The 27,585-nt window shown below is 39.7% G+C and overlaps 1 protein-coding gene across 5 annotated transcripts; it reads left to right on the top strand.

Annotated features, from left to right (window-relative positions):
• The first annotated feature begins 656 nt into the window (after positions 1–656).
• Positions 657–27,057, top strand: TMEM19 (transmembrane protein 19). 5 transcript variants are annotated; one of them, XM_039519728.1, is made up of 10 exons: positions 657–690; positions 1,202–1,292; positions 3,676–3,823; positions 17,543–17,656; positions 19,491–19,628; positions 19,990–20,244; positions 21,850–22,059; positions 24,208–24,296; positions 25,825–25,865; positions 26,875–27,057. In XM_039519728.1, the coding sequence occupies exons 3-10, from the start codon at positions 3,697–3,699 to the stop codon at positions 26,927–26,929; spliced, it is 1,029 nt and encodes a 342-aa protein (XP_039375662.1). In that variant the 5' UTR covers positions 657–690; positions 1,202–1,292; positions 3,676–3,696; the 3' UTR covers positions 26,930–27,057. The 5 variants fall into 5 exon arrangements, 4 of the variants coding, with proteins under 4 accessions (XP_039375662.1, XP_039375661.1, XP_039375663.1 ...); XM_039519727.1 differs by lacking the exons at positions 657–690; positions 1,202–1,292 and adding an exon at positions 2,621–2,787; XM_039519730.1 differs by lacking the exons at positions 657–690; positions 1,202–1,292 and adding an exon at positions 9,212–9,247 and having other exon boundaries at positions 3,688–3,823.
• The last annotated feature ends 528 nt before the right edge of the window (positions 27,058–27,585 follow it).

The following is a 27,585-nucleotide window of genomic DNA, read 5'->3' as shown; positions in this document are numbered from 1 at the left end:
GCAATGGTTTATTAAACTACTGATCTGAATAAGCATGATCTTGCCTTATTTTAAAAGTTAGGTCATTTAGATTCTGTTAAGTATTTATATGTGTGCACTCTAGCATTGTTACTTCAGTGTGGTCCTTAAACAATTGCCTTCTTTGTAGGGTTAAACTGATAAAAACAAAACAATCATGTTAGCTGTTTGCAAATAAAGCCATGTTTACAGATGGATTTTTCTTTACTTTTTTTTTTAAGGAGGGGGAGGGAGGAGAATGACAGCAACACAACAACCAGTTCAGCTACATCAGTGTTAGCATTTGTGGGAGTTGGAGTGCAGAGAAGATTCCAATGGCTGCTGGCTTTTATAACCACAAAATAGGGTTGCAAATAGGCTGAAAGTCACCAGAGTCTTGTCTGAAACACTTGACCTAATGGTGGCATCTGTGGTAATTTTTTCACTAAAATTACCAGAGCCTGTATGCTGTAAACACTTATGCAGGTGCTTAACGTTAAGCACAAGAGTAGTCCTATAGACTTTAATTAAATTAAGCATGCATGTAAATATTTGCTGGATCAGACCCCTAGTGTAGACAAAACAGAAAGGCCTGCAAGCAGCCATTTAATTATTCCTCCATCTCCACAACAACAAAAGAACCTCTGAGCTTTTGCAACTATTGCCAGAGGATCCCCAGTCTTAGCTGTGTTTGTAAGTACTGTTTAAAAACTGCAGCAGATGCTGAATGAAACTTGATATAACATGCACCGAAGACTCAATAGATGACACCTGCCAGCTTGTTCAAGCTAAAAATGTTTTAAATGGTGTAGTTCTTCAGGGAAATGATCAACTATTACATAAAACTTCCAAATTTTAATTCCAAAACTAAGATTTTTAAACAATTTCCATCCCTTTTAAGTCACCAGAATTTAACAAAAATGTAAACATGGCTGTTGCCAACTCTGTCTGCATATCTATTCAAGGTCATAGGACCTAACCACATCAGCCACACCATCAGGGTGTGCGCCTCTCTTAATAACTCTTATTGTCTTCTTTGCTGATCATCTGGAACCCTCTAAACAATTCTGGCGTGTACTCAGAAAAGTTGCCAGACTGGGTTGGTCTGCACTCATCTGAAGCTAATTGTAAGGCGGTGTTAAAGTCTTTCCCTCTGACGCTATAGGATTTTGCTGTGTTTCAACAAGTTTAAAATCTCCTTCAGGACGTTTGGCGATATCACTACTACCTCCATAATTTCATGCTCTAATCCTTACGTTGATGCCATCATCCTGTCATTGTTATTCTGTGAATTGGTAAGTGAGATTGTTACCTATCAATTTTTGATTGTTCCATAATATAAATCATGTATGGAATTCTAGAGATCCTTGGCTTCAAATTGTACAGCAAGTACTGAACCAGCCCCAGAACTGACTGAACGGGAGTGCACAAAGCAGGCAGTGTTACGGACTTGGTGCTTCGTGAGTGGAGCAGGGATTGGGCATAGAATCAATATTCACTGCAAAGGATGGAGCACACAGCCCAGGTCTGAGGGTGGATGGAGATCTCATTGAGGAGACAGTACGGAGTACAGACTCATCGCAAGGAGTGGGGCGCATAGTCCTGGTTCTGGGAAAGGTAAATACTCAATGCTCAGTGTGGAGTGGGAGAGCCCCAGGTATCACTCTCATAGAAGGGATGTGGGGACCCAGCCCCAGTTGTCACTGAGGGGATGGGAGCGCATATAGTCAGTGCAAGAGAGGGGAGCACAACCTTAGCTCTCACTGAAGGGACTGATGGAGGCACAGACTAGATGCTTAATTGAAGAGAGGGGGGAGGTCATGGGTTCCATGCTGGAGTGGAGTGAAACAGCCCCAGGTCTCAGTCCTAGTTTCAAGGAGGGGATGGGGCTGGAGCCCAAGCTGTAACTGATGGGAGGGGACCACTGGGAGTGTGTGTGTGTGTGTGTAAGTAAGTTTTGGGGGAACAGTTTTCATGGGGTGGGTAGTCCCCACTGTTACTTAGAGGTTGGGGGGATGGCCTCAGTAGGAGGGGGGAATCAGCTCCTGCTAACACAGGGCAGAGAGCCCTGGCTTGGGGTGGCTGGGTGGGTGGAGCAGTCCCTGCTGCCAGGAGGGCATGGGCTCTGTGGGGAGGTTGGTCCTGCTGTCACAGAGATTAAGGGGCCCTAGGCTCATGGGGGCAGTCGCCTCTGTCACTGGTGGGTGTGGACGGCATGAGCTTGGTGGGGGTGTCAGTCCCCACTGCCACAAGGGTGGGCAGGAATGAGATTGGTTTGGGGGGGGGGTGTCACTTTCACAGTCATGGAGAGCATGAGCTCAATGTATGAGGGATGGGGTGGGGGCCTGGGCTCGGTGGGCAGGTCAGTCTCCACTGTCACGCATGGGGCACGGGCTCTGAGGGGGGGTCAGTCTCTGCTGTCACAGGTGTGGGGACGGGGGAGACGTACTTGGTGAGACTCTGGGAGGGGTCAGAACCCGCTGTCACAGGCGGGGGGGGCAGAGTCAGTGGGGAAGGGCCAGTCCCCGCTGTTACGGGCTCGGGGGGTGGGGGGGGCTCAGTCCCCGCTGTCACGGTGCTGCGCCTTTGGCGGAGGGTTTTTCCCTGAGCGGAGGCAGATGGGCAGGAAGCACAACAGTTGCAGTCGACGGAGCATGCGCGGCTGGAGCCCTGAGGCTGCGCGGAGCCGGGGTCGCTCTGGCGCTGTCGGTGTCCGACCGCGCGGGGCCCCAGCATGAGGGTCGCCCAGCGGCCGGGGCAGGACAGCGAGTCCGCCGTGCGTGGCAGAGGGTGAGATGCGGAGCCCTCCTCCCCGACGCCGTCGCAGCCGCGCCGCCACCTTGTGGGGGACAGGCCCGTAGACCCGACCCCCCCAACCCCTCACGTGGGGGGACAGGCCCGTAGGCCCGACCCGCCCCAACCCCTCACGTGGGGGGAAAGGCCCGTAGACCCGACCCGCCCAACCCCTCACGTCGGGGAAGGGCCGCAGACCCCACACGCTCCCATGGGCGGGGTATCACAAACTTGCTCTACCTTTTCTGACGCTCCCTCTTTTCTTTCGGGTGGTGGCATGGACTTGGTGCCTCTTGCGTGTGCGCGCTGGGAGAGGCTCCCTCTTGCTGGGTTAGCAGCAAAGAATCATGTGGCACCTTATAGACTAACAGATGTTTTGCAGCATGAGCTTTCGTGGGTGAATACCCACTTCTTCGGATGCAAGCAGTGGAAATGTCCAGGGGCAGGTGTGTATATATAAGCAAGCAAGAAGCATTGATCTAACCTCGTTATCTCTAGCTTGCTTCTTGCTTGCTTATATATACACACCTGCCCCTGGACATTTCCACTGCTTGCATCCGAAGAAGTGGGTATTCACCCACGAAAGCTCATGCTGCAAAACATCTGTTAGTCTATAAGGTGCCACAGGATTCTTTGCTGCTTCTACAGAACCAGACTAACACGGCTACCCCTCTGATTCTTGCTGGGTTAGTTTCCAGATGCTCCCCTGTTGTGGGGCGGGGCGTTGCCGTGTGGGAGTGTAGTTGTCTTTAACTTAGCAATGATCCGAGGAATGGTCTCCAGTGCTAGGGCTCAAGACACAGCCCCTGCATTAAACTTTGTTTTTAAGAAAAATGTTTATTTAATTGAAATTATCTGATACTTTTTGCTCTTTCCCTCCCATAGGTAATTGTCCTCTGAATTCCCATGTCATACCAGCAGGAGGACTACAAAGAATCTATCAAAATGATGACAAATATTGTCATTTTGAGCTTGCTTATTTGTATTTCATTATCTTTCTGGATTGTGTCCATGACAGCAAGTACATACTATGGTAAGTCCGTGACCAGCCTACGTGGCTGAGCAAAGCTAAACCTTATGTTCAGCTTGATGGCATTTTTCTGTTAGTAAATGATAACTTTTGAACACTGCCTCCAGTCACTCCAGACTTTTAGAGGATGTTCTAGTCATCAGTGGGACCCTATGGATTTTGATGAAAATTGAAAAACCATTTGAGGACACATGGAAGCCCCTGGCATGTGGTTAGAGACCCATCAGTTTCAGTGAGAGCTGTAATGGTCTATAGATCAAAGAACCAGTTGATGGTAGCCATTAATACCTTCCTGTGTAGTACCTCCCATCTGAGCTCTGCCCATTGATTTAGTAGAGTTTAAAATGTGGTTGCCCTGAATGACTTATCTCCCAGACAGAAAAAAAGAAATAATTGTGTAGGGGGAACATAAGGGGAGAGGCAAAGAGACAGGTGGCAGATGGGGGGCACTGAGACGAGTGGTACAGGAAGAAAATGGGGGACCCTAGTAAGGGAGGAAAGGGGGCCCTGGCGTGATGGAGGGGTTTCTGCAAGGAGTTCCTAAAATGGAGGGAAGTGGGAGAGTGGCCCTGGGAGCTTGTGGGGGGGAATTGAGGAATTCAAGCAGTGTATGCAATGAGCTCAGCCTCCAGAAGCAAGATGTGCCAATCCTCTAATAGATCATATTTTGTTAATTTGCAGTTTTATAGTATTGATTGAAGAAATCTTATTTTTAGACAAAATACATGTCAGGATCCTTGTAGTAGGAGAGTGTTAAAGAATACTTTACATAAATGTTCTATTATCATTTTAGTGGTTATTTCTGGTGACTGTACACCTTCCAACTGCTACCTTAACTCAGAATCACAACATGCAGATTCTTTCAACATCTGCATTGCGAACTATATACTTAATTACAAAGACTTTCAATACTGTTGAAAAAATTCACAAGTATTTCTTTTGGTTTTGAGTTAAGGTGGCTGCAATGTGTAAAGTGAACTGCCACGTGTTTACATTGTCTTTAACCACATGTATGAACTCTGTGAGTAACAGTATATTTAGTAAATTTAACTTAACAGTTTTTACGTGGGAATTTTCTTATTTTCTCAGAAGAAATGTAAGAAGCCTTGTAAACTTAAAACCAGTTGGCATGCACAGTACCCATACACGTCTGTATAGAAAATTTTGTGTTGGGTGATGGTGGAAAGTACTAGGCTTTTTCTTACACATCTTAGGTATGCCCAGGTAGAGCTCCTCTCCTGTGTATACTATAGGAGGTCCGCAGCAACAAGGCTCCCTTCCTGTCATCTCCCAAAGCACTTGCTTTGCACTCTGGTACAGAGGAGAAGGGTACTTCTGTCTTATGAATCTTTTTGCATACCATAAGACATGCATCATTTGTTTGGATTCCCTCTGAGACCTTTTCCAATTGGCTTATCCATAAGCTCCTTCGTTTTCAGCTTAAACCGAATTTTACTGAAAAAAATCTCAAGTTTTACAGAGAGTATTATTCAGTTATGATTTTCACCCTACTTTTGTATCACTCAAATAAAAAGAACTAGTTTTATTAGGAAAATAGAATACATTGCATGAGATATATGTATTATGATAACACGTTAGTCTGTGTGTATGTGCAAAGCTGCCTGTTGAAGTAAGGCTATGTATTAGTCTAGAACAGGGGTTCCCAAACGTGATTCGTGGCTTGTTCAGGGTAAGCCCCTGGCAGGCCACAAGACTCTTTGTTTACCTGAGCATCTGCAGGTACGGCCGTTCACAGCTTCCAGTGGCCGTGGTTCACCGTTCCCAGACAATGGGAGCTGCGGGAAGCGTGGGCCTGGCCTGTGCAGCTCAGGTAGACAAAGCATCTCACGGCCCGCCAGGGCCTTACCCTGAACAAGCCGTGAACCAAGTTTGGGAACCCCTGGTCTAGAACAATGGTTCTCAAACCTTTTTTTTCAGGGACCACATGCTGAGTGTCTTGGTGGACCACTTAATGATCTTTCCAAATGTTGTTTGTGCCAATAGCGAACTATTTTAAAGCGCTTTGGGTAAAAGCACTATATAAAAAAACCCCTTAATAGTAATTTTTTTTTGTTCTACAAATAAAAGCGCACATTCATATTTTAATATCAGTAGTCTTACCTTTCTAATGCAATGGATGTGCCCTCTCTCCCCGGCTGTGGCAGCCCCTGAGCTGGGGCTGGAAAGAAGGGGGGTCTCTCCCCCACTGTGGCAACCTCTGCTCTGGGGCTGAGAAGGAGGCAGTCGCCACTTTCTGTGGCTGCCACAGCCATGCATGTCCCAAATTCCCCCCACCTTCTCTTCTCACTCTATTGCCCCCTCCCACCAACCCCTTATTCCCCCCAAGGCCACCACCTCACCTTACATGTGTGTCTTCTCCAGGGTCCAGGCACCTAATTAGTGAAGCCATACCTGTGTGGCTCCACTAATTAAGTGGATGGCCCTTCATTCTCTTGTGTGTGGCCACCCAGGCTCGCACCTTAGAGGGAACTATCCATGGACCACCTGAATGGAGCTGGCGGACCACAGTTTGAGACCTCTGGTCTAGAAGATACAAACAGTAGGCACGCACATAAGCTCTGAAGTGCGTGTGCATCTGAAAGTACTGATGAATCTCACACCCACCATGTACATATTTAAAGCTGTTAGCAGATAACGGTTTAAAGATCTCCCTCTAAAATGGGAAGAAAATGAAAATCTGTATCAGAATACATTTTAGAACACAAGGAAGTATTCAAAAGTTGGGAAAAAAAACAAAAACAGGAGAAAAGGATGAAGTTAAGTGTGTGCACTGCAAAAGGCGTGGCCCAGTTATTAAATGTAAATATTTATAGGCTAATAGTTCTAAGTCTACAACAGTAAACTGTTTGTTCAAATAAAAAGTTTTATTTTGGGTTTAGATGTATTGTTTTGTTAAATTCACTATGTTTTGAGTTCTCTTTTAGTTCTGAAGCAAACCACATTGAATCCCATTAATCAAAGCATTAATCTACTGAATACTTCCCCCCGTCCTTCAATCCATCAAAATAAACCCCAATATTTACCCAGAAAAATTAATAGCTTTTTCCACCAATTTTCACCTGTTTTTGTTGTTGTTGTAATACAGGGCATTTAAGCTAATTTTTCAAAATATTCAAATCATTGCCCATGGCAGACTCATTTCGTGGATTCCCAGGCAAAACTAAATACAATAAAAGCCAAAAATGAAAGGTCCTACTTATCCAGAACAATTTGTCCAGTTGTGGGAGAACACCTCATTCAGTTCTCTGGAATCCAAAAACCTCCTTTGACTCCATATTTCATCATTCAAGTTCCTTTACTTGGCATACAGCAAACATATGCAGAGTTGATCAGGCTCGAGGGGAGAGGGGAGGGGTAATAGGGCTTACCACACATCCAAAGTTACACAAAAACCTCTTCATTTATATACATTTACATGTTACATTGACTATACATTGCATCATACATTTTTTGATTGGATCGGTTATTTTGCAAGAACCAGTCCCTCTGCAGCCTCTCTGACCATGCATTGTGAACTCTCATCCTCTTTTTACAGTCCTAACTTATCTTGTCCATTGTTAGTAAATGGTTCAATGGCTGTTCTCCCTCTTACTGTAGCTGGCCCAGACATTGTCTTTTTAGCCTACTGACCTGTTTACTTAAGCCTAATGATCTGTTTACTTCCCTAATTTTATCCTCCAAGAAATGAGGCCTCCCTCCATGTGTTAACTACTCATGTCATGCCAGGTTTCAGATAAGTCACTGCAGAATGTGCCTGCTCTGTAATAACTCTGAGCCTTTGGGGATCAGGAACCCCTGCATCTGCAGAGCTTTGAGCTCTGCTTGCCAAGCACTGCTTTTTCTCATGTTAAGAGCTGATGTCCAAGGTCATGATTAAGGATACAATTTTGTCACAGATTCCGTGACTTTAACGGACCTCTGTGACTTCTTTGGTTTCAGCCACCGTGGCCAGAGCAGCATCCCTGAAGCAGTGGCTTGGGCTGGGACTAACAAAGTCAGGGACAAGTTGCAGACTTCTGTGAATTTTTGTTTATTGCCTGTGACCTGCCAGTGACTTTTACTAAAAATACCTGTGTCCATGCAGTAGTTCTTGCAGCACTGAGACCCAAAAGTTTAAATGCCAAGTTTTGATGAGTAAAATTTTAAATGTTGCATTCAAAAATAATTTCAAGCCAAATCTCTTGATTCTTAACTATGAAATTGCTTCATAATATCATGCTGTTCTAGCAACATGATTCTCTATCATACTTCAGTTTTTTGACTGTGTTTAAGATGGAATTTGGACTTCCAATTTAATATCAAAACAAGACAGTAATAAGAGAATATGAGGGTTGCTGGTACATTGCTGCTAATCTAGTAGCCTTATCAGAGGTTGTATCCTGACTGAATATCCTGGGTGCTGTAGCTAAATACTGTTAATGGGTTCAGTTTCAGTAAAATGTTTGAAGTCATTGTAGAAAACCATGTTTAGCTGAAAGGGTACAAGTTGATCCTTTTTGTAAGTTAACTGGTCAACATTAGTCTGCCATGGGCAATGATTTGAATATTTTGAAAAATTAGCTTAAATGCATTGTATTTATGCTTTTCATATTGAGAGACGTTGGTAAGTGATAATACTGTTACCCCATATAGTATTTTTCCTTTGTGATCATCAAGGTAATCTGTCAGTGTTACACGGTAATTGATCTGATAGGACTAGGAGTAATTTCTTTCCTTCTCTTGTATCCAAGAGTAGACTTTTGAGCTTTCTTAACATCCTTGTCACAGGGGTCATGGATTCCGTGACTTTAACAGACCTCTGTGACTTCTTTGGCTTCAGCCCCCGTGGCCAGAGCTAATTCTTCTGGAATTAACATTTTGATGCCCAAACAACGAAACAGCAAAATTAATCAGTGAAATATTCTATATTCATATTTGTGCTGGGGCGCAAGTAAACCTATAGCCAAAAGTTTGAGTAGTAATAATGTGTGTTTAATTTGATAGGAGGTTTTTACCTGAAAAGGTAAAGTGAAAGGAAGTTAATCATTATTGATTAAAAACAAACACAAAAAAACCCTCATGTACTAGTCAACCTGAAGTATAAATAAATCTGAGTGTCCACACAAGCCACAATGCCTTATGAAAAGACTCCTGTCAGCTGAAATATTTGCAATAATAATAATAATAATGAGAATGCATTTCTTAACAATAGGGGGAAAGAAGAGCTGGTCATTGGAACTTTCAAATGTGATTTTGTTACAACCTGTAACATGATTTTGTGTGAACTGAGTACTTCTGTATTCTCCACTATATTAAAAAAAAGTTCATAAATGTAAGACAGTTCAGATGGCATAAAAACAAACTTTAGAGATACGGCTTGTTCCGTTGTAGGTACTGCTTCTCGAACAGGCATACAGAACGCATAATGTAAGTTCTCAAAAATAGATATGAAAATATATCTTAATGTACCATTTGAGATAGGAACAGGAATTCCCAGACCGGATCTAGTCCAGTATCTTGTTGTTGATAGTAGCCAGTACAGATGTTCCAGAGGAAATTGCAAATTATAAAATAATCTCCCTCACCAGGAAATTTCTTTCTATCACTTGTCAGTTAGTGGTTGTTTATGTTCTGAAGCATGAGGGTTTACATTCTTTATTTTTTATCCTTTTGCAACTGTGGATGTTCTCATTATTTGTATAAATAGGAATAATAAATGTCTAATCCTTTAAAAAAATCCTACCAAGAATATATTGTTTGTTTTAATTTTTAAATCACTTTTTGTCAGTCCAGGGCCGTTGCTTATTCCAAGGATATTGAGCTAATATTTGTCCATTTCTTTCATTGCCTGCAAAATAAAAAAAGAAAGAAAGTCTACTGCTATCCTTAGCCACTAAGAAGGCCTTTGATAAAGTAGTGTGATTTATTTTAAAAACATTATCGAAGATGGGTTTTGGAAGCAGTATGAAGACTTGAATAAATGTATTATGACTCTCCAGCTGCTAGGATAAAAGTTGATGTAGTACACGTCAAAATATTTCAACTACAAAGAGGAGCCAAACAAATCTTCTGTCTCCATTGTTTGCCCTATTTATGGAGCCCTGGCACAAAAATATGTTAGAATTATAGCATCAGGGCGGGCTCCAGACCCCAGGGCGCCAAGCGCGCGCTTCGGGCGGCATTTTGCTGGCAGGGCGGCAGGCGGCTCCAGCGGACCTTCCGCAGTCATGCCTGCGGGAGGTCCACCAGAGCCGCGGGACCAGCGGACCTCCCGCAGGCATGACTGCAGAGGGTGCGCTGGTCCCGCGGTCGGGTAGACCTCCCGCAGGCATGACTGCGGAGGGTGCACTGGTCCCGCGGCTCCGGTGGACCTCCCGCAGGCATGACTGCGGAGGGTTCGCTGGTCCCGCGGCTCGGGTGGACCTCCCGCAGGCATGCCTGCGGATGCTCCACGGGAGCCGCGGGACCAGCGCGCCCTCCGCAGGCACATCTGCAAGAGGTCCCCCGGAGCTCTGGGACCGGCGACCGGCAGCGTGCCGCCTTGCTTGGGGCGGCCAAATTCCTAGAGCCGCCCCTGTATAGCATAACCTATTCCAATTAAAGTGGAACATAAAATAGTGCTGTATGCCAGCAATATGATGTTAATGGTTACTAATCTGTACAATCTACGATTTACATTCTAAAATAAATTACTGAATTCAGTTGTCTATCAATATATATAATTATACTAAATCTGAAATATTAAATACAGGGCTGTAGTAATCTGTAATTAAACAGCTGCAAGATACGTTTGAGGTTGTGTGATCTAAACAAATATGGTTCTTAGTAGTCAATACTTTTCCTAACCAGCTATATGAAATTAATTTTCCTCCCATTATTTTAAAACTGAAAAATGAGTCGGATTGGGAAAAACTATATTTGTCTTGGCTTGGCTTTAGGTTGTCAAAAATTAATATCCTATCTCAGGCCCTAACAGTATGGGTATCAAAAAGAACTCAAAGAAATGTAAACAATAATTATTAAATTGTATGTGACCATAAGTTCCCAAGAATAAAGGAGAAAATTCATATAGACCTAATCTAGGAGGATGATTGGCAGTATCAGATTCATTAAAATGTTATTTTGGTGGCTCAGTTAAGATCACTGTTAGCCTGGTATTATTGTACCAGTAAATACTGGGTGGAAATTGAACAACAGAATTTTAAAGATAAATGTAGCATGTTGGGTTTTTTTAATAACCTAAAAGATTTAGAATAACACACGGAGAACAATCCTTGTCATGACACTTTGGATCTGGAATTGTATACAAATAAGAGTTAGTCCCTTTCCCTCCCCATTTACACCCATCAGATATAATCAGAATTTCCACTGGGATTATCTAATCCAGTATATAATATGTTGGATGAAAAAGGGTAACCATCAGACAGCTACTCTATAATGATAGTATTAAATTCCATAATTGTATCTGCTCATGGGGAATATTAATATATCAGTTTTGTTTTATATGCAACTAAAGCACTAATCCAATGTAGAAAGCATGAATTTCACGAGACCAGTAATGAGAATAAAAACATCAGTTATGGGAAAGGCCAACTTGAAGGGCCTGGTTCTTTGCTTTATATAATGAATTGTTACTGCGGTATCTTGAAAATAAGGAAAATATATACAAAAGGGAGTCTTAAGTGCTGGAAAGGGTATGAAGGGTGCATGTCTGGTGGGGGAGTCCTAAAATACAGCAGGTCCCTGGTATAAATCAGGGTTGTGTTCTTGGAAAAGGACCATGGACAGGATAAATTTGATTTAAATCACTAGTCAGGAAGACTTGATTTAATCATGGATTTTTACATAAAAGTGCATTCTTGTTGGTTGTTATAACCTTAATACATATTCTTTACAACTCAGAGATAGATGTAGGTTTCATTTTTAGAAGATACACACTATACTTTTTAAAAATGATTTATTTTGAAAACTTTTCATATTAGTTTTACAGCTATACCAGAAAATAAATGATTGTTTGATTATTTCATTTACCAAAGGTAATTGAAGCAGATATTTATGAAGTCATTCGGTGATGAACAGGTTAATAATTAATATTTGGAGGATTTTCTTACCAGGCTGTATTAGGAGGAGTACATCACCAGACAGACATTTAAATTGTTTTATTTAACTAAAACAACAACGTTATGTATTCAGGATTTTTTTCTTCAGCAGCAAACAATATTATAACAAAACAAGCATATGAATTTTTGAATTTAGTTAAACATTCTGTTTTTTAAAATCAGGCTTGTTTTTGTTAAAATTGTTAACTAAAATAGTTAAATGAAATATTAAAAAAAAATTAAATTGACTGTCAGCCAGGTCAACATGAGAAATTTAAAATATTGGCTTCTGCAGCTAACTCAGTAGTCTTCACCTTCATTTTCCTGTTTGTTCATAATCTGGAAAAGAAAAACAAGCTTTCCTGCTTTTTCAGGTCCCAAATGATTTCTCAATTTGGAATGAATTAGTCCAAAGGAAGAAAATATTCTTTCTACACCAGCAGAAGAAGCTACTGCTGTTAAGAGTGAGATTATCACTTCAACAGTCTCTGAATCCAAGTGCTTAAGTAACTTCCACCAGTTCACTGGTGTGACTTTCTTTAAAACATCATCAGCAAACACATATTAGTTGAATGGTTCACCCTTACCTCTGAATTGTATTATAGTTGGTATTATCATAGAATAGAATCATAAAATATCAGGGTTGGAAGTGACCTCAGGAGGTCATCTAGTCCAACACCCTGCCCAAAGCAGCACCAATCCCCAACTAAATCATCCCAGCCAGGGCTTTGTCAAGCCTGACCTTAAAAACCTCTAAGGAAGGAGATTCCACCACCTCCGTAGGTAACACATTCCAGTGCTTCACCACCCTCTTAGAGGGAAGATTGCTGGATGTCCATGTCATAGCCAACTCCTCTTCTTCAGCAGTTAAGGTTTGACCCTGGTACCAAGTATTGAGAATATTTGCAAGAAAATGAGCTGGAGATGGTGCTTGTCCCATTTGGTTTTTTTTTATGCTTGTAATTTAACTCTGTCATTGCATATTTCTCTTTTTAAGATCTCCCTCAATTCCTTCCAAATTTCAACAGCATCAGCAATAAAACAACTATTTCCCTGCATTTTGTTCAAGGATACAGAAATACGTTTCAGAGTACTCAGCATGTGTTCAACATTTCTCTTAAGCCCAGTGTTGAGAACTTTGGCTGTGACAGTGCTATCTATTTTTTCATGATTTTGTTCACAAGCTGTCATCAGATTAGGCCAGTTCTTGATATAGTGCTCAAAACAATCCACTACTGAGTTCCATCAAATGTCTTGTGGGAGAGTTATCTTGGTTCCTCCCACTTTTTTCAGAGCAGCCGCTACAAAGTTGTTGTTACAGAAGTATTTTGCAATTTCAACAACATTAACCTTTATTTCTGGAACGCTGAAGTCTTTGGCTAGGAGGTGCATCAAATGAGCACTGCAACCATATGTTATTAACTTAGGACTCTTTGCTCTCTTCTAAATAATTTCTTCTCATCTTGGATAAATTTGCAGCATTGTCTGTGACCAAGCTGCGTAGTAGACATTTGAATTTTTTTTCAGTTTGTTATAGCTTTTACTGCTACTTCTTGTAAGTATTCTGCTGTGTGTGCGTTTCCTAATGTATCAATTGTTTCTATAAGGAAGACATTCCCTTCTTCTGTTGTCACACAAGCATGTACAACAGGATCATTGTGGACATTGCTCCACCCATCAAGAGTCAGGTTAACAATTTTACCCTCTAGACCTTTTGCACACTGCTCAATTTCTCTTTCATACACTTTATCCAGCAATTTGCCTGCAACATCTCTGTTGGGTGGACTGTATCCTGGTTTTAATGACTGAACCATGTTAATGAAGTGTGGGTTCTCAATCATACAGAAAGGAGAGTTAGTTGCATAAACAAAACAGACAATTTTTTCATCAGTTACCTCTTTTTGTAATCTGGTTCTTATCGCAAACTTATCTATGGTTGTTTCTGCATGATGGAGATTTTTTTTTTTTTGCTATAATATACTGTGGCTATGTGACATACATGGTGTGACTGAAACACGATCATTGGCAGATCACTCTGAAACTATAGAAAACAATGGTGATCTTGAAGGTAGATTGTCTTCAGAATCCTGTATGTTGAGGGTGGATTCTCCTAAACAAAATAAGTCAATGCAATTACTTTATTATTACTATACTGCTCATTTAGTATTACTCATTGCATTCACTAACACTCAGTACTACTTTAAAGGTGAAATTGTAAAAGGAAGATCTGCCTATTTCAGCTATTTATTTTTTATCACAACTGCATCTAAAATGATAGTACCATAGAGTAACAACTATATTTTTTGCTCAGACATGAGAATTCAAGAACAGTCCAGAAGGAAGACAGGCAGTCCTTGAGAAAAAAGTATGAAATAAAAGTTTACCAACCTGAAGATCCTGCATATTCAGACATATTCCTTTCATCATCTTCAATGCAGCTTCCTCCTGAGAAGGAACACTTCTCATGATGTTGTTTCATTCGGGCAACTTTGTTGCACTGTTTGCGTTTTGCATGCATGCCTGTCTTACCCACAGGTAGAAGAACTTCATTAAAATATTCCCAAGCTGGATCTCTTTTATGGCCTGCTGCCATTTTTTCTTCTAGTGACAGAAAGGTATGGTAGATATCAAATCAATGAAGTCTACACTCGGAAAGACCTCAAGACTTCTGGAATATGCTGCTCAAACAGTTTCAATTTTGTTTCTACTGCCTGTCCCTCGCTTCTCACATTTAACTCCAGACTTCTCTTTGTCCAGATCTATTCCACTCCTAAACAATCTTCTAATCATTGAACTTTTTGAAACTTTGCACTTTTATAGAGAGGTAAGGGATTGACTCTGTGTACACAAATTTGCAGAGGGACAATAAGGTTGAGGTCTGTTATTTCTCACCTCTATATATTAATTTCTTTATTTAAAAACATTTTTGCTGTTAACAAGTAGGTTATCTCTGGAGACACAAATCCACAGTTTGAGAACTGCAAAACTAAGCATCTCTGATGATATCTTCTAGGCTGTGCACTGAGTCCCATTGGGTAAATAGAAAGATTAATTTAAATAATCTGTAGAGAAGCTCCTGGAACCCTGTAAAATTGGGTCCCTAATCCGTGAACTATTGGAACTCATTTACAAAACTTTTCTTAAACATTACATGTATATATTGTCTCATACTATAGAATTAGAATTTATAATCCCTATTCCATGATGAGATGTCTTTGAGCTATAATGTATCTTAATTTAAACTATCTTGATAGGTTTTTTCCTCAAAAAGCATTTTATCAAAAAAAATCAGATTTTTTTTTTAAATCATTGATTTTTATCCACCCTGGCCAGGGATGCCGAAACAATGTATACTGGGGACCCACTGGTACAGCAGTGGCATAGATAGGAGGGGGACACTTGGGTGGGCTATGAAGGGGGGACAGAGGGGTAGGAGCAATTTGGCCATCTCTTTCTCCCCCACACACACGAGCTGGCCTTGCGAGGGAGGGAGGGTGATAGATGCTCTGGCTAGGGGCTACCAGAAAAAAAAAGGGGGGGAGCTCATAAAAATGTGCGTACCCGCTCTGCTCAGGGCTTGCCCCGCTCTGCCTGGCGCTCCTGCCAAGGAGCAGGAGTGGGGTGCAGGGGCTTGCCCTGCTCTGCCTAGTGCTCCTGCCGGGGAGTGGGATTGGTGAGCGAGGGCTTGCTCCGCTCCGCTGGCACTCCAGCCAGGGAGCAGAGTTGGTGTGTGGGGACTTGTTCTACTCCGCCTGGTGTTCTAGCCAGGGAGATGGGTCAGGGGCTTGGAAGCCCCCATGGCCTGACCCGCTCCCTGGCAGGAGGGCTGGGCAAGAAGAGTGGGGGCAAGCCCTGACACTGCTCCGCGGCTGAAGCACCGGAGCTGGGCAAGCCACGTACCTCTCATCAGTAGGAGAGCGTGTTCTGATTTATGTCAGTCCTGATCGACGTATCTCTCATTTGCAAATTACACAGTACAGTATTGCAAATGATGGATACGTGGATTGGGACCGACATGAATTGGAACACGTTCCCCTATTGATGAGCGATTGGATACGTGAAACAACGGATAAGGGGGAGACTTATATCGAGGACTCCCCTGTAATGGTATTTTGGAGGAAAATGCTAGAATTTTCAAGATTAGGCCTAACCCAAAACCAACAATGATTCTATATATGTAATAGTCTAAAGGAGGTTATTGATTTGGGGAAAAATTCATTGCTAACACAATTAGTGTTTCCAGCCAGATGTATGATAGCTCATTTTTGGAGAAGGGCAGATCCTCAACATTAGTGGCATAGACATATAAAAGTATGATTAATCATTGCAGTGGAAGAAATGATAGCTTTATATTAGGATCAAGTAGATTTTATAATGTATGGGTTACCACAGGATTTGAAGAAAATAAATCCCTAAGATAATAAGAGGTTGATCAAATACAAATGAATGTTTTGTAGATAAATATAGACTATAAATACTTGTATAGAAAGTTCCTATATGTTGAGTGGAAAAGTTAAAATTGGCCACTTATTCCTACTACATGTTTTATATCTAGATGATTTCTGATCCATGACCATTACAGGACTTTACTTCCCACTCCATGAATATTTCCTTCCCTTAATAATCTTTTTGTACGTGACTATGTCAGAGGCTCTTGGAAGGTCCAACTAAATGTATCTGTATGTTCTCTTTTATCTACTCTTGTGGTGACATATACAAAGAATTTTAAGAGTTTCGAGAGACATACATTTCCTTTACATAAACCATGTTGGTTTACCTCTGCTACATCATGATCATCTAGATATTTATAATTCTAATATTAATTGTTTTAACTAGTCTTCAGGATACTTCACTAAATTGCCAAGATTATTTGTCAAAACAATTTTTAGTTAGGTGAAATGTTTTTCAAAATCATTTGTATTCATTGCATAATGTACTATAAATATATTGTTAAAACTACTTCATATAGTTCTAGAGAGCCAATCAGAATATAAGGTACTCGAAAGATTGCCGTGTATCAGTTTATTTATTCAAATGTAGTCTTGCCATCTCTGCATAAAAGTAATAATAATATTTTGAAAATTTAAGTTTTCTAGGCTTTATATTATTCTGTGTCTTTACCTGAAGTTAGGAAGAAAAAGATCCTATAATGTCATTTGTCCATTAGTGTCTTTATGTATTTGCTGTAAAATCATAATTACATCATCCATTCTACCAAAATTAAAATCAGGCTTCAGTTAGTTTTGAATTTTAATTTTCACTGTCTGTAATTCCCTTTTAGAGATTTAAAAATAATGTCATTTCCCTGCAGTTTGGTTCTTTTTCTGAATGGTAAAGTTTTTATTACTAATCTGAATACTTTGTCTTTATGTGGATTAATTTATGTGAATGCTAAACAAAAGGAAAAAGGAACTCTATGATGGTCCATTTCAATGCGGTGTTCTAAAAGAGAGCTAAAGTATTTCTCTTCTAAATTGTAAAAGGTGTGAGGAAAATAAAACAAGTCTGATTTGTTCATTCAGAATGTAAATGCATATTAGTAAAGATTACTATTCTGACTATTTTCTATCCTTCAGAAGGCCAGTATATAACATTTTATTTAATACTTATTTTAACTCCTCAGGTACTTTACGGCCTATTTCTCCATGGCGTTGGCTTTTTTCAGTTGTGGTTCCACTAATGATTGCTTCACGAGGCTTTAAGAAAAAGAGCCTGGATCACAGTGGAGCTTTAGGGGGTATGTATTTTCTGGGACTACTAAGTGAACTATTTAATATATAAACTAAAGTGCCTTTCTTAATTTTTGTATTTCTGTGCATTTTTAAGGACTTCCTACTCTCAATTCAATAATAACAACATATAAGTGTAAGCATACAGTATCTGTCATGGCTTCATGTTGGCTTAATGTTGGGTATCATTTATACTTGTTTAAGTAAGCAGTTTATCCTACTGTAACTACAACGCACTGTTAATATTGCCAGTAAGACTTATTTAAATATATAAAATGATTTTAAGTTTCAGTACAATATATATATTAATCTGTTTTTAAATATAAAATCCACTATAATAATGGCAATGAGACATGAGATAACATACACCATCTTACTCTGCAGTATCTGGAGTCTCATGGAGACACTGATGGTTGCAGTCTATTTCCATCCATGCATAGTCAGAAGAGTGGAAGGAGTATGGGGAAGGGAGGCTGCTGGAAAGCAATTCCATCAATCTGAGACATATAGGGGAGCCTCTCTGCTTGATTCTTCAGTTTATGTGGTCCAGACCCAGACTGGTCTCTGTGGTTCCCTTTGCTGAAGGATAGGCAGTGCTCCTTTCTTGCCTCCCAAAAATAAAAAGGAAATTAATGATCTGTTCAAGTCTGCTTTTCTTGACTAGCTGGAGAAACACCAAGGTACAGTAGAGCAGCATTACCAAAATCTGATACAAGCCTTGTAACTGTGGTGCTAGTCCATTTCATGAAGCACAGGGCAGAAGGGAGGATCAATGTCAGGGAGAAGGGTAAAAGAGCACAACCCCAAATCTTCCCCTCTTTTATATCACACTGCAAATATGGTACTTCATCTGCAGGTAAAATGGCAGGCAACACCTTGAAAGCCACCAACTTCACTTTTCTTCTCCCTTTGTAACCCCTACTGTAACCAGCTGGAGGAGTAACTCACTTGTATAGAGAATCAGGCCAAGCTTCTTTACTGCAGTGACATTGAGCTAGCTGAGCCTCAGGTGGCACCAGTTGTCTTCTTTTTACTAGCAGAATGTGGCTTCTGATGAGCAGTTGAGTAAGTAGGGGGAATCCAAAGTACATAGTGAGTAGGAGAAAAGTCAAAAACGAACATGTGAAAAAGCAACAAAGAGAAGGATGACAAAAAGGAAATAACATACAGAAAAGAAAAAGCAAGAGAGAAAATTAACAGAAAAAAGGAGAGAGATTAGCAACTGTCGGGACATGATATGAATGGATGTGGGGGGGGGGGGAATGCCCAACCTGTCAAATAATCCAAAGAGGTGGCTCTATTTAAAAAAAAAAAAAAAAAATCCAAGTCATGAGAAGATGTGTTTAAGGTCAGCATTCATATAGTAGTGGCTGGAAACATAACAATAGTTCTCTGTCTGCTTTCTGCCTAGAAACAATAAAATACTTCAGGCAGGGTATATCCAGGGATTTTCACTTAGATGTCATTTGGCCTCATCTTATTGTTAAATTTTCTTTACATCTTGCATAGATGAGTGTTACTGTTTCCTGGCAATATCAGATGGCTGTTTTAGAAACCATATACTGTCCAGATACTTAGTGGACGATTCAGGAATGTTAAAGGAAAACATCAAAGCAAAAAAGGCCAAAAAAAAATTCAGTCAAAATGGTTGGCTCTTTTTAAATTGTTTTGTAGACAGTTTTCAGGTACTACAGTAATGATCTAGCTAATTGCACTGTCACTCTTTCATGATAAACCTACAATCACTGATAGTTTTTGAGACTCCTGTTAATTGTTTTGAAAAGATGATTGCGTGAACTAAACTTGCTTGATTTTTCCCCCCCTCCCTTGTTTTTCCTTCAGGATTAGTGGTTGGGTTTATCCTAACAATTGCAAATTACAGCTTCTTCACTGCCTTGCTCATGTTTTTTGTTACTTCTTCAAAACTTACTAAGTGGAAAGAAGATGTGAAGAAGCATATAGATTCAGAATTCAAACAAGGTAAACACTAAGAATTATACTGTCAGACAATCTGTAAAGAAGAGATACTGTATCTTACCTGATACTTTTGAAAGTTGGAGATATTATGTAGTAGTACACAGAATAGAGAACACTGTAAAGCGTTCTTATCCTCTTTATCCCCATTCTGGACTAGACACAATGTGCTTGCTAGTGGTTCATTTAATAGTAATAAACTAAAGGTAGTGATTGTGACTTGATTTTCATGTTGTTTTTTGAGTGTGTGCGGGTTTGGGGTTTTTTGCGCTTTTTAATTTGCTTTTGCTACTGTATGATGTGGCTGAATGTCAAGTTTCTCTGCTACAGTGAAAATATTCAAATATTTTTGTTTGTTTTACTCGAGGTGGGCAGAGGAATTGGGTGCAAGTATTCTGTAACGGTGGTGTCCCTACAGAGCTGGCTCTGCTATATATGATAGAAAATGGACCAGGTGAAATTCCAATAGACTTTTCCAAGCAGTATACTGCATCATGGATGTGTTTATCCCTTTTGGGAGCTTTGGCCTGCTCTGCTGGAGATACTTGGGCTTCAGAGATTGGCAGTGTCTGGAGTAAAAGTGAGCCAAGGTTAATAACAACATGGGAAAAGGTTCCAGTAGGTAAGGGCTTACTGATTTACACATTCTTGTCTTAATACTGAGTCATTTCTGTCTGGGACCCTTAACATAATCATATCCATAAAAAGAATAAAACAAATTCTGCTAGCATTGTGAAGTTTTGTGTGGTAAAAATTCTGTTTGTCATGGGTTGTAAATAAAAAAAAATAGCTTGGGGGGAGAGAGAGAGTGTGAAAACTTCAAAAATACCTTTTGGTTTGGTTTAAACTGAAACAGTCTTTTTCTTGCCAAAATGGCGGTGTGGGAATTCATTTTGGGTTGAACAAAACATTTTGTTCGACCCAAACAAATTTTATCATTTTAGATGTGTTTAACCCTTTTTATTTAAAAAAAAAATCTAAATTATGAAACCAAAGAGTCAAAATAAAATGTTTTGTTTTTTGAAATGGTGTGAAATAAACTGTTTTGATGTTTTAAAAAAACTTCTGACTTTTTCATGCAAAAAACTATTCACCAAATTTGAACTGATTTTGCAAATAGTTTGTGACCTGAAAAATGCATTTTTGACAGATTTACTACTATGAAAAAACTTTATGTAGCTACAGTTAGATATCATCCTGTGAGATAAAACCCTTACAGAATTCTAAGACTGTTTGTTTTTACTACCATTAGTGTGTTCAGATTGCAGTAGATGTAGTTTAAAGAATGGTAACTGTCATCTGACTTGCTTTAAAAAAGGGGAAGTGAAAATCAAGCTAGATAAGATTTCTAATTAGTAGCAGAATGTGTGCTTTAAATGTAAAGATTACAAAAATGCACTTTTAAACCAAATAGTCAATTCATTTCCTGCTTTGCTGTCTAACCACTCCTTGTCTCCATTAATTGATGACATTGCTAACTCTTAAACAATTCGTAGTATTGAGTTTTCTTGAAGCAAAGAAATCTAGATCCCTAAATTGAGTTGGTTATTGTAAGTTGATTTCTAAATTGTGTGAGGACAGTAGTTTGCCTCATTTTTTTTTTCCCACCATAAATGCTTACTGGGTTCCTTTTGAGTAAGTAGTTAAACGTGTTGCTTTTTTTAGATAATTCTTTTAAATATCTTTTGGGCAAAACATATCTTGATGAACTATTTCTGAAAGTTTGAACAGTAGACACTGGCTGAATAGAGTTACATGTACAGATTGGGAGGCTATCTTTATCTTCCACCCACTCTACCCCAAAAATTGAAGTGTCTAAGTAATACTGAAACTGTGTGAAAGTTTCTGGATTAATAGCCATGGAGACTGAAGTTATCTGATTACTGAAGTGGTAGTTCATAGGCAGCAACTTTGCAAGGTAAGCTTCCCAGCACAGTGCCAGTCAGAAAGGATCAGGTCTTGCCTTGTCAACACTAGCCTTTTTTCTCTAAAATTTCTCACCACTGCTAACACTGGTTGCAGCTCCATTAGCAGTAACAACAGCGAGACCATCTGTGTAGACAATCTGTTGGTCGCTACTGGAAATTTCAGAGAAACAAAGGCTAGTGTAACAGAGCCTCTGGGAGTGAGAGGGTAGTTCTGTCTTCACTGTCAAGTAAACCATTAAAGCCAATTAATACATCTTCTGAAATGGTTTATAACTCAACTCCGTTTTTCTTTGATTTAGGTACTAATGGAGGTGTTACGTTAGTGGGCCTAATTTCAAGTCTCATTGGTGGCATGCTAGTAGGTGTGGCTTACTTCATTACTCAGCTTGTTTTTGTGAGTGATCTGGATATATCTGCTCCACAGTGGCCACTTGTTGTGTTTGGTGCAATGGCTGGTTTACTGGGATCAATTATTGATTCATATTTAGGAGCTACAATGCAATACACCGGTAAGAAATGTTCTGCTTATTTTTCTGTTTAACTTAAAAGCTCCCTTTTAACTCCAGAGAGGCTGGGGAAGTGGCTTTGAAAATGGGGAAAGAATAGAGGGATTACCACAGTGGTCAAAGAAAGTTAAATAGAATGGTTGAGATGAGAAAGAAGATAGCAGAAAAGGCAATTTATCTTAACCCTTATGCTCTGCCATCTTCGTTCTTTTCCCCACTTTTTGATTTTGGCATTTCAAAATTTTCTGAGGCTGCTATCATCTTTGAGTCATTAAAATGGTTGTGAAATGATATGACGGGAAAAAATGGTAGTGGTTTTTTTTTTGGTCAGGCCTTGCTTGAATATGTCAGATCCTAGCAGTGCACACTGGCTTTGTGTACTTTTTTCTTTCTTGTTCCACTGAATTGTTATCAAACCAAAGTGTGTGTAATATTGTATGACAATACTTTCCTTTTACTTTCTATTATCCTATCACAAACATAGTAAAGTTAAGACCAAATTGTCCCACCTTGCCACATGGAGTAATGCATTACTTTGCAAATAGTCACCTTGATTTGAATGATAGTAGTTGTAGAATCAGGTACTACTTGTGATTACGGGAGGCAGAATCTGGCCCTTGTGCAGTGCATTTGGGTTTTAATTGTGGCTTTCACTAAAGATGTTTATATGGGGAGCAGAAGGTCTTTTTCTTTGTTTTTTCTTGGGTTTGGCAAGTTATCTAGAAAATAAACATGAGACTTGGCTTTTCGTAGCACGTATTAAGTAAAAGTTAGGCTACCTCAGCATGAAGTTAGTGCCTCTGTAGCCTCATCCTGTTTACCACTGAACTCTGGTTTTGGCCTAAGTTTAGGAAGAGATTGGAAGGCAATAACACTGCCAACTCTTTGCTTCCCAAACAGGCTTTAAAAAAAAAAAAGTTGTCTTTGGTGTGTTTGCAGGCATCTCTTTACAATAAAACAGAAGTTCAGGGTGAATATTCTTATCTTTTAACATGCTGGGCATTAGGAGATACTCAAAAGCTATGAGAGAAATACTGGCATATATTGGTCTGGTCTGCTTTGAGGTGCTTCCTCCCTTTGTTCCCCACACAAACCCCTCATATGTCAGTTTTCTAGAAATGTACATTTCTCACAGAACACAAAATAGTGGAGTGGCAGGGAGCACACTGGGATAGCTAATGGAAAAACAGTGTTAAAATGCTGCTAATACAAAGGTAGAGTAAGAACAACAACTTAAGAACAAGATAGAGTAGAGAGCAGCTAGGTTGGTGAGGGGAAAGCCATGCAGCTAGCTTGGAAGTGGAGATGTTAGTGAGTGCTATTTCAGTATTTAAGACAGTGGTGCCCAAACTTTTCCTGTAGTGGCCGCCCCTTACGAGAAATGGAATCTGTCTGTGCCTCCCCTTTCATTACTGCAGAGTTGGCTCAACAGAGGAGCTTGGACTGAAGGCACAACTGGGAATGGGGGAAGAAGAGCTAGGGCTATAAGGGGAGCTGGCCTGGAGCAGAGTGGGAATGAGGGCAGAGTTGGGCTGGGACCAGGGCCAGAGCTGTAGCTGCAGCCAGAGCGGGGCTGGAGCTGGGCAGTGCTCTCTCTCCACCCCTCCCCCCCCTTGTGGGGGTTGGCCAGGGTCTCACTGCGTGCCTCCCCAAATGTTCCTCCGCTGATCTAAGAGGAGTAGACTTGCCATCAGACAGAGTAACCATTTTCTTTACACCGTTTATCATTGAAAACTAATTCTTGTTGACAGACATACTTTGTTTCTAACCATTTGTTTTTCCAACAGCATCATTCATATCAAAACTCTTCAGTTTTTTGTTCTTGATTAGCACTATTATTAGCTTCTTATTATAGGACTGCATATGTAGATTTCATAGAAATAGTAACTACATTTAATTACTGTTAGTGAGAAGATTTTTTTTTTTTAAGTATAGAATCTAGATTCCCTTCTTTGAGACTATTAATGTTAGCTTAGAATAACAGTTTAACATTATTGGCTAGTTAATTGTCCTTTTTATATATGTTTGACTCAACAGCCATATACTAAGCACTTGTAGGCAGTCATGTACATTTGAGGTCTTGGTAGTAGTGGGTTTCCTCTCAACTGTGATAGTATTGTAAATGTATCTTTTATTTACTTCTTTCCCTAGGTTTTGACAAGCGTATTGGCATGGTTGTCAACTATGAAACAAAAGACTCAAAGCACATATCTGGAAAACCTATACTGGACAACAATGCAGTAAACCTCTTTTCTTCTGTAGTCATTGCTTTGTTACTTCCTGGTGTGGCATGGGGTTTCTGGCCAAGAGGGTGAAATTTCTTAAGTCTTTTAATACATAGTTCAAATACACTTAATATGAATCAAAGGTTTCTCCCAAAGCACTGTTTTTAGCTTGTTTGAGGGAGTCCTCTGCATCCTTTTCAGAGCCAGAAGGATTCACTATCTTAATTTCCTTAGGCTGTAAGTTTTATGGGCAGCCACCATCTTTCTGGAGAAAGAGGACCAGATGAGGCTCTGTTAATAACCTGTCAGTGCTGCTCCTTAATTGGACACAGATTGCTACTTTGTAACATGAAGCACTTAATTTTCCCTTCTGGATCTGAATGTTGATTTCCCTTCTGGAGCTGAATGCTTGGCCTCCAAATCATTTCCAACACCTGGCAGAAGAGAGAGTGAGAGAATACAACTAGAAATCTAATTTGGGTCTGCCATAAAACTACTAACAACACTGTTCACCAAGCCACAAAGTACTATATATTTTCTGTAATATAGAGCATAGTAGTATTGATAAAATCACTGAATTCTAGTTTAGTATACATTTCCCATTGTCTGCTCAACATTATAGGTTTTATAGAGGTGTATGGAAGTCTTTAAAAAAAAATTGTACTTTAATAAGCATTGTTGCCTATTCCATGTTGTATTACTTTTTTGCCATGCTTTTGACGATGGGTAAGAAAAAGTAATATTATAACATATGTCTCAGGCATATGACTAAATTTAAAATCAAAACTAACCTTTTTCCAATAAGCAAAACAGGAATATAAAGCTTATATGAGCAGCATTATAAGGTGGTACTTAGATTAAGTTATTGATATTAAAGTAAAGATTACATTTTTTTTTAATTCAAAATCAACTGTTTAGAAAAGGTGTAACTTGTTCTGTAACTGTGGAATTACTCTTTAATAATCTGAGTTTAATAGCATGTACACCAAGTTGTGGTCTTCATGTTCTTTCTCAGTAACGCTATTTTTTTGCTGTACAAATTACTGCTCACTGGAATGTTAAGGTGTTGGGGCCTCTATAGTTGATAAATTATTATGGGGTTCTCACTTTTGTCATTAAATGACAGGTTAAAAAGTTTTTTCAGTTAACAATTTAGTATTTATTATATAGAATCAGATCCTGCAACTGGGTTGCATATGTGGATCCTTTTGCCCATATAGAGATCATTCACCTGGATCCATTTGCAGGATATGACTCATAATGTGTGCATCAAAAAAAGTTTGTTCCAATCTGAGAGCGATTACCAGTTCCAGTGATATTCCCAGTTTTAAGTATAGGAGACTTGGCAGAATCTTTCAAAAGAGAATAAACTAAGTGTGACCACTGCATCCTAATATTCTTGTTGAAAAGCACTGTAACATGAAAGGCATAGATGCCCTTACTGATTAATTATATTTAATTTAACTGTAAATAAATCAGTTTTTCTTTATGATATAATTAGGATTTTGTGCTAACACATTTTTTATTTTGTTAATGCCACTAGACATTAGAGGAAGGCTCTTGGAAAGAAAAAAGTAGATTATGGTGAGTTCGGTAAGAAAGAGTGAAAACATACTTTTGAGAGGGTTTAGCTTTTAATTTAAATATTTGTATTGTCTGGTATATTATGTTGCAGGAATCAAAGGTATCTTTTCAGGGATTAAGGACACTTTTAGCCAAATTTCCATTATAATCTAATATGGATCCCAGGACTAAAACACAACACAACACTGAACATATATCCATAACACATTTAAAAAAAACAAACTTGCATAGCAATATGAAATGCCTTCATTGCTGTTAAATTAAATTTTAAACAAGCAATTTTGCACCTAGCAGATAAGGGTGGGATTTTTCAAAAGTGTAGCGTATTGGCTTACCTCTGTCACTGAGAGCAGAGTTAAGCCAACACTGAGTGCTTTTGAATTTCCCACCATTAAATTTCTAGTGTACAGAATCATATTTAAAGAATGATTCTCGCCTTTTCTATAGCATTAGTTTTATTAAATAATATCAGCTCTGGACAGGATACAATTACACTGGACAAGATACTATTAAATTGAACAGAACATAGTAGTGCAGATTATGTTGCCTTTGATTTTTGTATTTTACACAATAGCTGTGCAGAAAGTATAGCCCTTATGAGAGGAGGAGGAGAAATATAGATAGGGAAACTGTACGAGACTTAGTGCCTGTAAACCACTGCATGTCACTAAGTGTAGTTACTGGGACCAGAAAGAAGCCGATGGAATGTTAACACTTGAGATCATTCGAAGGTGTCTCGATAGGCACAGAGAAAATAGATGAAAGTAAAAGGGTGGGTGATAAAAGGGAAGGAGGCAAAATAAGCAGAATAAGATATTAATAGAAATGAATTGAGGGCACATAGTGTTTTTCCATAGTAAACAATTACATTACACTTTGTTTTAAATATTTGAACATTTGTTTTTCCTCAGTGTCTGTATGTGGATTAGTATTAGAGATTAATCTATGCCTGTAAATTTAAATTTGACATTTACCTGGCACTAATTTTATTTTTTTCTTACTGAAACAGCATGAAAATTCACAAATCACCTCTCCAATACTTTGATCAGATTTCCTTAAACTGAAAAATTCCAGTTGGAGATCAGTTGAGCCTTATCTGTATAGTTTTATAGATTGTGTATGTTCAAGACAATGACTATTTTTCAATATAAATATGAAGTAGTTTTTCTTAATAAACACACAATGCAATTGGTTTTTGTCTGTTAAATCTTGTCTCTGGCTGAAAAAACTTTCACTTGGTCTGGTATTTCAATCTGAAGCATTTTTAAGGATACAACATTGCAATCATTTATTTACAGAATACAGCTTTATAATTGTACTAATTTACTAAGGGTATGGCTACACTGGCAATTTGCAGCGCAGGAAAGCCTCCACCAGCGCTGCAATTAGTAAGTGGCCACACCTGCAGGGCACTTCCAGCGCTGCAACTCCCTGGCTGCAGCGCTGGCCGTACACCTCACTCAGCATGGGGAATAAGGATTCCAGCGCTGGTCATGAAGTGTGGCCACACACCAGCGCTGTGATTGGCCTCCAGGGTATAAGGATGTATCCCAGAATGCTTTTATAAATTACTCTCTTTGTTTTGTTATGCAGCCTCTCTTTGTTTTGCTGCTTATCTAAAAAACAAACAGAGCTCCTGTTTGCTGTGATCATCTGTACCTGGCTGTAAACAATCAAATGAGAGGCAGGCAGGGAGGGAATGAAACAGCGGGGAGTCATG

Source organism: Mauremys reevesii, linkage group 1 (genome assembly GCF_016161935.1).
Source record: "Mauremys reevesii isolate NIE-2019 linkage group 1, ASM1616193v1, whole genome shotgun sequence".
NCBI lineage: Eukaryota > Metazoa > Chordata > Testudines > Geoemydidae > Mauremys > Mauremys reevesii.
The sequence above is the reverse complement of the archived record's forward strand: the minus strand, read 5'-3'. Positions and strand labels throughout refer to the sequence as shown.

Bases quoted from the DNA above. Each gene is read 5' to 3' on its own strand.
- TMEM19 (XM_039519728.1), top strand. From the start codon at position 3,697: ATGTCATACCAGCAGGAGGACTACAAAGAATCTATCAAAATGATGACA. The intron at 20,245-21,849 runs GTAAGGGCTTAC...TCTTTGATTTAG, and splicing joins ATGGGAAAAGGTTCCAGTAG to GTACTAATGGAGGTGTTACG. The intron at 24,297-25,824 runs GTAAACCTCTTT...TAATGCCACTAG, and splicing joins CTATACTGGACAACAATGCA to ACATTAGAGGAAGGCTCTTG.